Source organism: Xiphias gladius, chromosome 8, assembly GCF_016859285.1.
Source record: "Xiphias gladius isolate SHS-SW01 ecotype Sanya breed wild chromosome 8, ASM1685928v1, whole genome shotgun sequence".
Taxonomy (NCBI): domain Eukaryota; kingdom Metazoa; phylum Chordata; class Actinopteri; order Istiophoriformes; family Xiphiidae; genus Xiphias; species Xiphias gladius.
In genome coordinates, this window is record NC_053407.1 from 1058389 (window position 1) to 1074729 (window position 16341).

The 16341-nt window shown below is 40.9% G+C and overlaps 1 protein-coding gene across 4 annotated transcripts in view; it reads left to right on the forward strand.

The window, feature by feature from the left end:
* The window catches only part of bcar1 (BCAR1 scaffold protein, Cas family member), a 93898-nt gene that overhangs the window by 22474 nt on the left and 55083 nt on the right, over positions 1–16341 (forward strand). For 3 of the 4 annotated variants that reach the window (XM_040132684.1, XM_040132683.1, XM_040132688.1), the window contains one exon: positions 10413–10460. The exons of the other annotated variant lie outside the window; for it this stretch is intronic. In XM_040132684.1, the coding sequence (XP_039988618.1) occupies positions 10413–10460 (48 nt within the window). The remainder of the gene's footprint in view (positions 1–10412; positions 10461–16341) is intronic. 4 annotated transcript variants of the gene reach the window in all.

The window sequence follows — 16341 nt, forward strand, 5'->3', positions numbered from 1 at the left end:
TTGTCCTAACAGGTGTTTTTCTTATTTTGTCCACCCCATTTGTTTCAATGAGGGGAGGCTAAATACACCTCTCTGTATAATGTAACACAGTTCAACAGAACCATGACCTACATCCTCCAAAGGAAACCACTCATTTGTCTACATTGTTAATCATGTATATTTGCCAGGATATTACTAAAAATGTGTGATGATGAAACTCGGGCAAAAAAGTTTTAATCCAGTTAATCTTTAAATAAGCTTTGTATATGTTCTGTATTTCCATGCCTCGCTGAATGCATGGTTGTCTGAACATGTGCGTGCTGCCAGATACTGTAATTATTGGAGGAAACAGCAGGATTTCCCTGGTTAACATGGTTGACACACCTGAGCCTCAGTAGAACCAGTAGAACCTCAGTAGAATTTAGGCCTGATTTCCCACACTGAGACATCTGATGAAAATGGATACTGGTCAGGTCTTTGTAGACCACTCCAGTTAAGCCTAAAATGGACCCAGCCTAGGTCAGATTGCCCAGGCTGTAGATGTGATGTAGCACACTAACAGTGTTGGGAGAAGGGACACTGGCTTCTGAATTATTTTCTGCATCAGTAGAACTCATCTGTGCAGCTCATGTTGGCAAGCCCTGGCTGAACATTTGGCAAACACGTCCATGTGCTTAATGAATTCATGCCATCTGCAAGAGAACATGAAATATGTTTTTGAGGTATAACCCATACATGGCTTTGATAGGCGAAGCAGATAGACTAAAGATGGCTGCACTGCAGCTTTTCCTCAGAATCAATGTTTCCAACGCGGCTTCAATTGCTTGGCACTAATAAGTAAATGAAATCATTCAAAATACAAACTACTTGTATTCATTCGCCTACGTGGCTTCATGCAACACTAATTACAACCTACTGCATCCATGGTATCGTCTGATACAACTTAGCTCGATGTTTGTTCATACGGTGGTCGGTTACAGTTGACTAATGTATGTATAACTGCCATTGTAGGAACAGTGGTGACATAACCTTTGAAAAGAGCCACGGCTTAACCATAGGTGCGCTCCAGTACCTAAACCAATAGCACTACACCTCTGACTGTGAGATGATTTTACAGTCCTGTTAATATCAAGGTAGTTCTCCCTTTAATAGCTCTGGTTGTATTAGGTCATTGTGGGCTGTGTTATAATCAATGAGCTGGACTGTTTTATTGTCAGTATTGGATTTTTATAGGACTTTTTTGCCAGGTGATATATCGGATTTGTCAGCTATTTAATTGCTGAGAACTGACATTCCTGTTTGTTTGTTTTTTATCTCAACATAGTACATTTGTCAGTTGATTTCCTTAGGATTGACTATATCATGGCACATATTGATATTGCAATATGAAATTACAAATACTGTGATAGATGATTTTATCCATATTGCATACTGTGTGTGGACTTGGTGAGACCCTGGTTACGGGACCTGCATGGCCAAAAGCTCCTTTCTGAGCCACTGTGAGCAGTAGGGCAGTGGAGACGACATCAGTAGAGTTTCTGCTGAGTGAAGCTTTTAACACAGAGATTTTTTGCTGACTGCTCCATAAGAGCACTGCACATCAGCTTCAGATGGTACATTCATTGGGATGCGTGTGTGTGTGTGTGTGTGTGTGTGTGTGTGTGTGTGTGTGTGTGTGTGTGTGTGTGTGTGTGTGTGTGTGTGTGTGTGTGTGTGTGTGTGTGTGTGTCCTGTATGTGCATAACAATGGACACTGAGAGAGAGGAAGACATAAAAAGAGGGCATATGTGTCCGTGCTGATAGAATGATGACTTACACTGAAAATGTAAGTCAGAAAGAAAATACACTGAGTCAGCGTGCTGGCAAACATTTTCCTCAGCATCAATTTCCAAACACACACAGTCAGAATCATACCCAGTTGATATTTTGATATATTTCTAGTTTCTTGCGTAACTATATGATGCTTGAAGTGATGTTTCCAGACATTCCAGGACTGAACTGAATGGAACTACACAGTTAAGTGGAATTTGTACTGTTTTTCAGCTACTGTCTGTGAAGATTCTCAGTCATCCAGGTCATGGTATTCTGTAGGTGCTATGCGAAGGCAACTGGACTTGCATGAAGTTCTTGAAGACGTTTCACGTCTCATCCAAAAGGCCTCTTCAGTTCTAACTGACGAGTGGGGACTTCCAGGTATTTACCCTCTGGTGAGATCAGCAGCACTTGTGAGTCGTTGAGGTCACGAGTCATTTAACCTCCCGGTCAACATGTGAGTCGTTAGGATCATACCTGTCAAGGTGTGGATAGGTGCTAACACCTTGAGGGTCGTTAGGGTGACAAGTGATTTGATGACCCACCCTGCCATCATTTGAGTTGTTGAGGTCACATGAGTCCCGGTGTGGTTGGGTGTTCAGCCGTCTGGGCAGTGAACTTAGAACTGCATTGTAGGTGGCTTCATGGGTTTTGATTTTGACCCAGGTGTCGTCCACATACCTAAACCTGTGGCTGGTGGCAGCTCCTGGAAAAGAGGTCAGGGCTCTGCTCTCTACCTTTTCCATGAAGAGATTAGCCACTACTGGTGACACCGGTGAGCCCTTGGCATGGCCGTGCTTCTGTCTGCAGAATCCTTCATCGAATTGGAAATAGGTGGTGGTGAGGCAGAGGTCAAGCAATTGTTTTTCAGCTAGTAATGGCAATACAGCCATTACTTGGGTTTACCTGGATGGGTTTTACAACACCAAGACCAGTATTTTGGATTAATCGCCAGTCCTGTGCCAATGTTCTCGAACCAATTTCAAGCCAAATGTTACAGCATATATAGCTGTAAAAAAAACTGTACAATACTGTCTTGTGGAAACGTATTTCCTGAGGTGCATCGATGTGCAGCAGCGGGGCAGTGTGTGTGTGCAGTGCTCTGCTTCCACTCACCATGATGACAACAAAATGAGAGGCACAGCTGCAAATGCAAGTTCTCTTGCCGACCGTCCACGGCTTGTCGACAAAGCAGACGCACAAAGCGAAATATGGCATCATTACGCTAACATAGCCACAGTCAGGGCAAGCCCACGGACACAACAAGGCCTGTCTGTAAAAGATGTTTTTAAAAATAAAGAAGAGTGACAGTTTAGTTTTGCTTTATCTTATGAGCTATCTTACCAATGTGGCAAACATCTCTATATCCAAACGTAACGTTCACAGTGGTAACATTAACAAGTATGCATATTAACAACAACACCAGTTATAAATGATCAGTACTGGTAATGGTAATAATGGCATGTACAGTTTTGCCTGTAATTATTTCTATTACTAGAAAATTTGCTCAGCAGAGTGTAGTCCTCCGTCAAGGAGTCTTATTAAATGCCGTTTAATAAGTGATATTTGGTTGCAAATATAAAGTAAACTATCAAAGAAATCACATAAACTCAAGTATAGGGGACAAAAGATTCCTGCATATCATGTAAAAGCTTTAATAAAACTATGACCTTGATCTAATTATGTTATAAATGCACTAATTCATTGAAAAACACACCTACATGTTTGAAAAAACAAACAAATAAGAAAACACTTAACAGCCCATAAACTACAGTTTTATTGAGCATGAAAATAATAAAAATAAACGACAATAACTGTAGGTTTGGCACTTCATGGTGATGAAGCTTAAACAAAGGGTTATTAGCCTGCACACTACAGTACTGCACTAAAGTAGACTGAACACAAATGACTCATTACACCTCCTTGGCGGAGGTCTGAGCTCTACTTAACGCATTTCTAGTTTTCTATGTAGTCAAATTAGATTCAAAAATATACAATTAGAACAGGCTTGTGGTATCATTTCCGTATTGGTATTAAGATATTTGTAGATAAGATATTTCAGGTATCGTGTCAAAGTCATAATTTTGGTATTGTAACAATATTAGGTCCCAGCTTCCATTTTTTTCACTGCAACATCAGTTCTTTGCATTTTTTCAGAGAAAATTAAGACAAATAGTTTATCCTCTTGAGAAATCAGTGACGGTGTCTAAAGGCCAAATTCTACTTTCTGCATCTGTGCGGACACGAAGGTCCGCGTGACATACCTGTGGTGGTGAAAGTCATGGGCAGCCGAAAGTTTATGACTGCACTGACTGTACGTCTGTGTATGCAGACACCCAAGGTACAGAAGTAGAAACAGAAATGCATGTGTGACTTTTTGGACAATGTCTGGCCAGTACTCCAGTGTGTAGAAAGTACATGGCGACGTCACGTTCACTCTGATCTTGGAGATCAACTCTTTGCAGTGTGGAGACTTTCTGACTGCCCCTAACAGTGGAAATCCAGGTATTACACACCGAATATGTAGAACCATGGTTACATACATTTATTGTCATGTAATTTGAAAAATGAGAGAGCGAGAGCAGTAGTTGGGTTGCAGTTACGTGTGAGTGAATTCGATTTGGAGTTGAATCCATTTTTTGAATATGTGAAGGAGAAGTGGTCCAACTAAAACATGCTGTTAAGTTGCTCCTCAAGCTCCTGGCTTCAAAATCATACTGCTCTGTCTTGATGTTCAGTAGCCTGGCCAGGCAAATTCTAAAGGTGTTTTCTTATAGCTGATCAACCAAAAAGTCAGCTTCTATGAAACCCTTAGCTAGCACAGCTAACAGAGAGTTTAAGTCCTGCCCTTGGCCACTTCTTCTCTGTCTTTTGTCAGTCTATTTCTGCATTGAGGCTTTGTTTCGTCTACCATACTTGCTACTGTACTTTCTAATAAAATCTGACCCCTTGCTATTTTTACAGACATAACACAACTGTTCTATTTTTAACTACAACTTCAGCTCCCATGAGACATATTTTAGTTGCTGGCGATGTGAAAGAGCTCTTGGTTGGTACTGGAATAAAGAAAATCTGTCTAACTGTAAGTAAGTGACAGTCTGAATGACTTCCTCACTGTCACGAAATGAGTCGACCCTTTAGCTTTAATTAGCATCAAATTCACTTCAGTTTTCTTCATGTCAGCTGTAATACATTATGAGGCTGAGTTATCACTGTTCCACTTTTATTCAGCTGTACAACATTGTGTCACATCATGCATTTAGACTGTATGTCACCAAAGCTCTCATTTACTGGAGTTCTGGGAAAAGCACGCATGAAAAATGTCCACAGCAAAACAGGCATTGTGTGAGAATGACTTAAAACTGGAATGCAGATTTGAATGGAAAACAGTGTAGTGGTTTCAGTAGCTGCTGTATCTAGTACCAGAGAAGACTATTTCCTTATCAAGCGGCTTGGATCTGTTAGAAGGCCCGCGGGAAAGCAGTCAATGTGCACTGATCACAACACACAGGAAACGGAGCATTCCTTTGGCCAGACAGCGGGGGAAATGGGACACAAGCCAGACTGCACTGTGTGTGTGTGTGTGTGTGTCTGCGTGTGTGTGTATGCGTGTGTGCGTGCGTGTGTGTATATACCTTATGGAGTGAAGACATTCTGGGAAAGTGAGGAAATTTTGGCCGGTCTTCACACCTTCAAAGGGCGGTTTGAGGGTTCAGACTCGGTTTTAGGGTTCAGGTTAGCATCAGGTTTAGGTCAGGGTGAGGGTTGGGGTTAGGCATTTAGTTGTGATGGTTAAGGTTAGGGTGAGAACCTAGGGAATGAATTATGTCAGTGAGTGTCCTCACAAAGATAGAAGTACAAGTTTATGTGTGTGTTTGTGTGTGTGCAGAGAGAGGTGAAGGGAAGGAGTAAGACAGGCCAGACTATACACCACTTCTGCTGTGTGTGTGTTCAGTTCTGTGTATTTGTACATCTCTCAAACACATTCTTGACCTTGCTGGAGGAGAGTAACAGTGAAATTAGGTCAGGATTATTCCAGCTCACATTGCAGTAGTCTCCCACCAGACCTTATGTAAGAAGAGGCCGGCTTCCTCAAACTGTTGTAATGTCAAAGTAGGTCCTTTTCCCCGTTTAAACTGCAGTTTTAGATTATGCCTACACACAGACATTGGTGTAGGCACAATGCCCGTCGCTCGCGTCTGATCCACAGCGAGATTCTGTATCTCATCAACTACTGGCCAGATGTCATGACATTTAGTGCAGATGTTCACGTTCCCCAGAGGATGAATCCCAATGATTTTCAAAACCCTGACCTTTCTCAGGTCAAAATGTCAACTTTGCACACAGGCTGGATTGCCATTATAAATGCATTGGATGTTCATGGTCCCCAGAGGATGAAGACCGTTTACTTTTATCACATGGCCTTTACTATAGCACATCTTAGATACAAAATATCGTTTAATCTAATAGACAGATTGCTATGAATTTTGCTTAAATCATTAATTATTTCAGGGGATGATTATTCCCCGGGACAACAATGCTGGGCTGCGTAGAGATTTTGACATTGTGGCCACAGTTAGAATTGCTGGAAGTGCTGCATTGAAGATACATTAGTGACTTTTTAGCCACCTGTGCACAACAGAAAAACCTGACAACACAACATTTACATATCACCTTATAAAGTTGATATGATGAACGTTTTAGGAAAGTTGCCAAGTTACAAATCCAGTCGACACAGAGTAACAGTAAGATTAATTTCTGTTTGCGTCTATCTGATGAATGTCTCCCTTTAGCTCTAGCTTGGTCTCCACTAACTCTTGAGAAGAGTCACTGGCTCTTTAGCTGTTAAATGATCCACTATTTTCATCAGCTGGTCTGTCTGCTGCTTGGTGCTGAGCAGGTTGTGGACAGTGGCTTCATCAGAACTGTTTCATTGAAAACAGCATCCTGCTGAGGCCAAAAACAAAAGGATGAGAGAGCCTGAGAGACTGAGCCAAAAAAATAAAATTGTGAGCCAAGGGGACCAAAGCCGAGCTGAAAGGCATTGAAAAGCTCTGCAGAGTTGGGGATAATTCTGTGTTGTCTCAACAGTAAGAGCAACACCTTTCACGTTACACATAGTCATTTACAGTCATTCATTGTTCATATAAAAACATTGATCAATGCAAACTGTTACAATAGTCAGACCTAATTCATTTTATAAAAGAAAAAAAAAAAGATTTTCAAAAGATCTTCTCCCCTCCTCCTCTTAACTTACTATTTTTCCTCTTCAATTCAGTTCACTTCTAGTCTTCTGAACTGGCATGAGAGGACAGAGACTTGCCAGAACCATCTACTGTCAAATCCAGTGATATTATAGGCATTAAGTTTTTACTAGCTGTGGAAAAATGTAATCAAGCTGAAACAAGACAGTATAAAATGTCATCAGCAGTAACTGTGCAGAGCAGCATTTAGCTAACAGCAGCTTAAAGGACCTATAATGTTTGGTTTCTTGTTTATAGCATGGATGAATGAATATATGGATATAAGTGAATCTGCAGTTTGTAAGATGATAAAGCATTGCAGTTCTTCATTCGCTCTTCTCTCCCACTGGTCCATTGGAATAATGTAGGTCAGTCATGTTACTGTGTGCCTCCTCCAGACTGACATGTTGTTTACTCCTCCCTTTCACCCTTCCTTCCTTCAATTCACTAATTCAAAATTTTAGCTGTTTCTTTCAGCTAGTCTGTGTCTGTGTGTGTGTGTGTGTGTGTTTGTGTGTGTGTTTGTGTGTGTTTGTGTGTGTGTGTGTGTTTGTGTGTGTGTGTTTGTTTGAAAGAATTGTACACACCGCTAAAGTGTGTACAATCTTAAAAAAAAAAAAAAAAAAAAAAAAAAAAGTGTGTACAAATAACATTTAAATTGAAGGGTTAAAAAAATGTTTTTCACAAATAAAGTGCTTGTTGGACTGCATACAGTTGTTTATCATATACTCAAAATACTCAAAATTGAAATTCAGGGATGGTTGTTTCATTGGTTACATTGGGACACAAGAGGTGATAAAAGATAATACCGAATCAGTTTCCATAGTGCAGATTTACTTAAATGTAAAGAAATATGGATTAGAAAAAATATCAGGGCCAAGCTAACTGTACTTACTGACTCAATGGAAACATTACTTCCTGTTTTCATCATTAAAAGCATTTTCGATATTTTTGTGTAGGTTCTTACACTATGGATCCAGGCTCAGAATGTCTCACCACCATGGTGCTTATATCCCTGAACCACTGACCCTCACCTCTCTGCATTCATATACAGATGTTTGTGGTGTGCTGAAATACAAATTATTTTTACTTTTAAAAAATACATAGTTCAACGACTTCCATAGCACCACCAACATGAAAAGTGATGGCATTTCCGAGTTTTTAAATAAAGGGAGTGAAAACCAAACAAAAACAGCCCAAAATGCTTGTAATCATAAAACTGTACACCACTGAGAGCATGAATGTGCTGAAGAATTTTTCATTTTTTTGTGTTGCAATTTTGACCTGATGTTAGCATTAGAGGAAAGGTCAGGCTGGGACCAAGGTTTCAAACCAAATTTCGTCACTACCTGTCCTTTAGTTTTTAAAATATCCCGGTGAACGATCAAAAGATTTTTATGATTAGTAGTATGTAACAGCCTAAACAGCTCAGGCAGGTTGTGTATGAGCCCTAATGGTGAAAATCCATCTGTAATCCATGTAAATCTCCTCTAATCTACATTTTATGTGGATTAAAGAGCAGCTAGTAGGAGTTTCTAATCAGGCTCCTGTGGAGGCAAAAGGTCACTGATGCAGCTTGGTGCTTTAAAACTCATCAGTCAAGTCTTAATATCAGCTCTCGAACTAACAGGCACCAAGGGTGAAGACTGTAAACTGAGGGTGAGATTATCTTTTCTGTTGTGTTGTATGAAATTTCTGGTATTCCAGCAGCATGCAGCAGAAAATGCAGAACATAGCTGAGTGTTGTGCTGGTCTATATTAAGGCTGAATGCTAATTAGCCTACTCTACTTCTGACGGCCTATAAAAAGACAGTATAGGCTCTGGAGAATTTTGAGGGACCGATCTGTCCTCCCGCTTTTCTTCTGCAATGTGGTGATGTAAATCGATCCTCTTATTTACTGGAGTTAGTCTTCCAGTACAGTATATAGGCTTTATGGGATGGGATCAAAATGAGATGAGCTGTTGGACAGGCTGTGGCATTCAAATGATGATTGATTGGTATTAAGGGGCCCAGTCTGCCAAGACAACATTCCCCAACACCATTACACCACTACCAGCCTGGACTGTTGACACAAGGCAATTTGGGTCCATGGATTCATGATGTTGATGCCATACCCTGACCCTACCATCTGCTGCCTCAGCAGAAATCCAGATTCATCAGACCAGGCTACGTTTTTCCAGTCTTCAACTGACCAGTTTTGGTGAGTCTGCATCCACTGCAGCCTCAGATTTGTGTTCTTGGCTGACAGGAGTGGAACTCAACGTGGTCTTCTGCTGTTGTAGCTCATCTGCCTCAAGGTCGGACATATTGTTCATCCTGAGATGCTTTTCTTCTCACCACAGTTGTAAAGAGTGGTTATCTGAGTAACTGTAGCTGTTCTGTCAGCTCCAACCAGTCTGGCCATTCTCCTCTGACCTCTCTCATCTACTCAAACCAGCCTGTCCGGCACCACCAATCATGGCGCGGTCAAAGTCACCGAGATCACATTTTGTCCCCTCTTGATGTTTGATGTGAACATTAACTGAAGCTCCTGACCTGTATCTGCAGGATGTTATGCTTTGCACTGCTGCCACGTGATTGGCTGATTTGATAATTGCCTGAATAAGCAAGTGTACAGGTGTACAAGTGCTCAGTGAGTGTATCTATACTTTTGTACATTCGACTGTTTTCATGCCTATGCATAATTTCTCCTGAACCTGCACTTTTGCCAGGGTGGAGGGTTGATGAAAGTATGGATTGCTGGTGGAAAACCTTATTATGCATTCTTGTGTTAAATCTAATTAATTCTAATACAGGTCATGGTCTGCACACAGACAGTGTGTGTAGTGTTAATAAATGCAGTGAATATATTACAGTAAATCTGTTCTCAAACTGTGTCTTCCCCATCGTGTCAGGCCAATATATTTCAGCTGAACCAGCGTTTCAGTGTGTCGGAAATGTGGCTCGTGTGTGTGCTTTGTTAGCTACTCCGTGGTTGCGTATACTGTGCCATCTGTGTGTGTTTGTCTGGACATGCAGGTGCAAGTGTGTGTTTCTGCTCAACGTGTGTGAAGATGTGGAACTGCAAGTGTGTGAGTCCTTTATATGTGTTATCAGCAAATCTAGATCAGCCCAGACTGATTCACCAGCACTTCAGGCTCGGTTGCAATAGTAACCCCCCTGTGTGTGTGCATGTGAGGGATGTAAGGCCAGATTTCAAATGATATATGACGTGAAGGTAAGGCTCACTTAAATTCTGTCAAACACTGTCCTTGTCACCATGAAAGAATATATTGCACAACATATAAACATTCATATGTGAAGAAAAGACTCTTGGTGTGTGTTTTCTCTGCTCATGTATTTGTTGTATGTTCTTTGGATCCTCCCTGTCCTCCAGGTGTTCTGTAGGATGTTTGACTGCCTGCAGGGGGCACCACAGGTAGAGGTAGGTCTTACAGCATGGAGTGGAGTAGTAACACCTGTCCTCTGCACCAAACGTCGCCTCTAATAAGTCATTTGATGTGTCGAGCTGGAACAGAATCCGACAGAGAGGAGATTTGAAAACACAGCAGCAGAGTTCAGTGACTAACAGGGTTTGTGTTTGACACAAGTGTGATGACTTTCAACATTGTGGTGTAGTGTGCCTCGTTTTGATAAAGTGTCACTTGATCTTAATTCAAATAATCTATCTGTAGTGATTTTACCTTAGAAAATAAGGAAGTTAGAACTGGAGCAGCCGCTAAATCCCAAGTATTTTACACAGCTTTAGACTGATTTTAAGCCAGAATCCATAGATTCCAGGTTGTCCTGATCTGCTTTGTGACAATGTCTACAAAGCTGCAGTAGTTTCAGTCAATAGATGACGTAAAGGAACAATGCAGCCTTTTCAAAAGTGCACTCTTTTAGCCAGACCCAGATGGTGGATGTCAGTTTCTGCGTCTGTCCTGCATGTGTGAAGCTACATGGAGTGAAACTTTAAAGTAGTTGGCCTGTGACACTAACACTTAAAACATCTGGCATGTTATTTGAAATTTGGATGATGCCCATGCATCTGATGAATAAGTGATTTTACTTGTTTTTTTTTTAAAAAGTTGGCGATCCCAGGTAAGACGTACTAATCCAGAAACACTGGTTGTTCAAAAATAGACATAAATATTATATAAATAAACTGTCAAACATTTTCCATCCACGCAGGCGGCATACTGGTCTCATAGCAAAGTCATTGTAATGAAGCAATCCAACCCAACTAGTCATTAAATTTGGTTCACACTCTTGAGTTTTTGAGTGCTAATCAGTGTAATGTGGAAGAGTAATATAAAGCAAGTAAGACTATTTTATTGAGCTCGTGTCTCTCACTTTAAAATGGCTTAAGCTTGTACTTCCGGTCCTAGGCTGCCAAAGATGTGCAGTACCTATAATTTTCTTTTTTGTTATTTTTAAATCTGATAATTTTTTTTGAATTGTAGGCTTCAACAGTCAAGAACATCAAGCTGATCAAACTCAGAAACATTGAGAGCTTAGTGTAAAACCAGGTTTAGGCTCCTTTTAAATTCAACAAAGCGTGTTTTCAGATTCTCAGCTTGCAGTTTTTATGATTCCCATGTATAGGATGAAGTGCTATATTGTTTATTGCTTTTGATGTTATAGGCGGAATATTTGGCCTGATTGTGGCGCTAGTGGGAAGAGCAGGTGGTTAAAAAAAAAATATTATGACCCGGCTTCTGGGGACGACGAATATGCGCGGCAATATCTTGGTCAGTAGTAGTAAGCATATCTCGCTCTGCACTAAACTAACTGCCATCAGCGCCAACTGACGTAACCATTAGTGAAGCAGAAAATACAATATATGCAGTACAAGAACATATCACACAAATACCCAACATGTGTAACATATAGCAGGGTGTTATGTGTGTGTTGGAATTATAAATCTAGAGGTAGCAGCAGTTGCATTAAGTGTGGCAGAACTAAAAGTCTCAGTGGCAGAATCATTATAAGGGAATTATACTGATGCAAAGATTCGTGTAAACGAGACTGGTGTTATGGTTACTGTAGGTCACAGAAGGGTGCAAGTCTTGATAGTCCAAGTTCCTTTGGGAAGGTGGGTTCAAAACAAAAAACATTAGACAAACAGTATATAAAAGAAAGTATAAAAGCAAACCACCACGAGAACGTCTCTGAAGCACACCCAGGCACATGTACTTCCAACATGTTCCAGCCTCCGTCAGTACTCATGGTTCTAGCAGAAATAAGACAGCTACCAGTAGACGTATTTGTTCCAGTAATAGCAGTACTTTACTTCGGTGTATCCCCTGCTGATTCAAATGGGTGTACTGGCTGCAGGAGAGACAGCTTACAACATAGAGAGATTGGTGATGGTGTGTGAGACAAAAAGGTGAATAGGTCTATGCTTGACACTTCCCATAGGCTGCGTGTGTGATGTGCCCTACAGTGGCTGTCATTTTACTTCACTATCAAAGAGCTGATTGTCAGACGCAGTAGAGCAAAGTGTTGCCTCTGGCTTGACTGATTCTCCACTCTGTCAGTCCGTGAGAATGTGAAATCTGCTTTTTGAAGCTTTTAGACACGAATTCAGTATAGAAGCTAATAGGGCTGGTTATGGTTTGAAATCTTATTAAAACAATACTTTTTTGGTAGCTTCTTGGTGCTTGACAGTTTCAATACAACAGAAGTATTGAGGTTTGGTACCCAGTCCTAATCACTACCTTCAAATGTTTAGCTTCAGTTACATGCCTGAATTACAAATAAGTAGTGCTGTATCAACCAAACATCATCCCATCAGAGTTGGACTAATAACTGCCTGAAGCTTAATTGTAAAGACAGTGTGAATTTAGTTTGTATCTCTCTACAATAGGTTTCCAGCATGTTTTGTCTTCTTTATTTCGCACTGACAGGATGGCATTCATGCCACAGTTTTATGATAATGGCCCAGACAGCTCTGAATGGCTGTTACTGTGCAGTGAATAGGATGCATTCACACTGTGAAGTCCCATATTGCAGCTGCAGATTACAGATGATAAAAAGACTGTTGACCTCCAGGATGGTGGCATGAGAGACACGACTGCAGAAGCCTTTTGTACAAGATCTTCTTTTATGATTTCACTTGCATGTTCCAATCAGTATAGCAATATTAGCTTTTATTTTATTTCAATTTATATTGTTTGAGTTTGTGTAACTGTCAGTTCTGCTCTGGGTCTTCTTATTGTTTAACTTTAAACGTGTGTGTGTGTGTGTGTTTGTGTGTGAGGATGAAGCGTCACCCTGGACTTTTCCAAACTCCCGCTTTCAGCAGGAAGTCTGTCTGAACACATTCTCTCATCTTTACTATGGTACCCATCAGTTCCCACGATGTTGTTGGGCAGCACGTCTTTTGAAATGAAACAGATTGTGAACGAGGTTCTTTTCTAGGCCTGAGCAGAGTTGTCAATTTTTTTGTGAAGTCTGGCAGTGTTTGTCGGTTGGCTGGCTAGTTTGCTAGGGCTGAAGTCCAGTGCTCTACTTCTCCAATATTAGTCCGTAAGTGAGGGCGCACAGTGTTTTTCACACAATACTTCACCTTCATGCTGCAAATCTGTTTAAGTTATTAACAGGATTGGTGACAAGGGGCAACCCTGGTGGAGCCATAAACCCACCAAAAACGTGTTTGACTACCTGCCGAGGATACGGACAGATGTCTCCGTCTGGTTCCCTAAGGACCGAATGGCTCGTATTAACGGCGCCGGAATCCTGTGTATATATTCATCATGTATACACCATTCAGCAAGACCATTAAAACCAGTAACTGGTTTTAATGTTGTGGCTGATCGGCGTTAAAGATGCCTCAGGTTGTAGCCGTTACGCAGCATTTGACTTAGCTGTGGTTGGAACAGATAAACTGAAATCACTTATCAACGCTTAATTACACAAAGATGATCATCGTTTGAGTTATTATGTGACCTCTAAGAACAGCTGCCTGCATTAGTGATGATAGGTGTGTCGTGAAGGAGGTAAACGCTTATCAAATATTAAGTGTTTTATATTGGTAATTCATTTAAAAACATGTGTAGTTATTGTGTTGACTTTAAGGTATTTCCTCTGCTGATCAGTCTCAAAAATCCCATTTACACCCACTGATTCAATTAAAAACATGGATTTTGTCTGTTACTGCACAGTAATCGGGGTCTGGCATCACCTCTGCTCAGAAAATGAATCTGGTTATGGACAGTGAAGAGAAAAATGGAGAGAAAATTCAAATGAGTTGCTGATCACAAACTGTAGCAGGGTCTACAGTCCGTTCTTACGGGTCTCTTGAGTGCATTAGCTGGATTCCCAAACAGGACCCAACAATACAGTACCAGTATTAAAAATCACTGACTCAATGCACACAATCACAGGAAATGAATTTCATACCAATCCTATTATGCCTCTGAGCCTGTGTGTGTGTGTGTGTGTGTGTGTGTGTGTGTGTGTGTGTGTGTGTGTGTGTGTGTGTGTGTGTGTGTGTGTGTGTGTGTGTGTGTGTGTGTTGTGCCATTTTGTATCAATACAATGATCCTTTTGTCCCATCACTGCTGCTTGTGGCAAATTAAAAATCACTGCCCTAATGTTTGGTCTATTGTATTACCAGCAAATGTCACAGTCATTAGAATTTCTGTGAAACAAGTGCACAGCTCTGCCTGCATGAATGAGAAGCACTTCACAGTTTTCAGGTGAAAACCTTGTATCTGCAAAATGTCAGCTTTACAAGAAGGACAGCCTCCTTTCATTTCCTCGGTTGGAACTGTATGTTAGGTATTTTAGCCAGAGGGTTTCATGAGCCTAGATGGTTGGAAATGTTCATCAGTCAATGGTGGTATCAGTAGTTCTTATCTGAAAGCATGAACATCACGAAAATCTGACATACAAGGATTTCACCCAAGAGCAGCCATTTGCATCTTTTGCTCAGGGGAGAGAGAGATCACTTTCTGTTATAATAAGCAGCCTAAATGATTAACACACACACACACACACACACACACACACACACACACACACACACACACACACACACACACACACACACACATACACACTCTCTCTCTCTCTACAGGCTCATCAATTAATGTGTGTCAGCCACTGGACCAGAGCAGAGAGCTGACAGGGGTTAATGAAGTTATTAACCATGTGTATGGAGAGAGAACTGAGGAAGAGTGACGTGACTGAAGATGAAAGAGGCGAGAGCAGAGGAAGGGAAATGCTTATCCACACACACCGTCATTCAACTGATTCTACTTTAAAATCAGATTTTAATCTACACTGGAATGAAGAGCTAGGATGCAGAATAGAAAGAGGACTTGATTTATTTTAGTCAGGAAAGGGACTTATATCCACTACGTGAAAGATCTGACAGTTTCCAGTTCTGGAGCCTCACAGCGATCGACAAGAAAGACACAGTACACACCCCTTTCAGCAACACGTCGACTAAAAATAAATTAATCCGTAGGGGGACTGGTAAGGAAAAATAAATATGTCATACTAAATCCAAATTATGATGCAACATTGTAGAAATACGTTTCTGATTCTCCATAGACACACATTACTCCAAAAGGAACAGATTTCATGTTTGACAAAAATGTAGCACAGAACAACAAATGATGGTGATATATATATAGCAGATTTTAACATTTTTCCCATAAGCATCCTATTTTACATTCTTAGACTTTATGCCTTTCCAGTAGGAAGCAGAGGTGTACTTTTGGTGGGGGGCCGGCTGGGGCATTGTGTTTCATGTACCGATGAGACGATGAATAGGAGCGTAATCGGCTGATCAGCAGGTAAACGGTAGGATTACCTTGTTACAAAGTACTCTACCAGGAATGTGTACCTGGATGAATTTGATTGACCAGTGCCTTGACCGTGGACATCGCACTCTATTGTCTCAAGAGCTGAACCAAGTTTAACTTTCTGGCTAGACGACTGCCTTTTGTTTGCTGGAGCATTCCCGCCTCATCACTGCAGTGGTCTCACTGAAATTAATTAACACTACACTACTGGTAAGCAGTGAACTGCCAAATACTCGGTCACCAAAAAGCGAAAAACCCTGTAAATTTCATAGAAAACAGGCCTTTTTCAGGAATGAAGAAACTGCTTCACTTACAGCTTTTTCCTGCGGAAATGGAAGTAAATGAAGCCTTGAAAGTTAATGCAAACAATTCCTTTAGGTGCCCAACTTTAGTTGATGACTTACAGACCCTCTGTCTGTACAAAGGTGGTGTTGGAACAAACTGTTACTACACCCTCTGATGCATTATTAGGGCAATACTGTTTTTTCAGGAAGTAGGGATGTATGT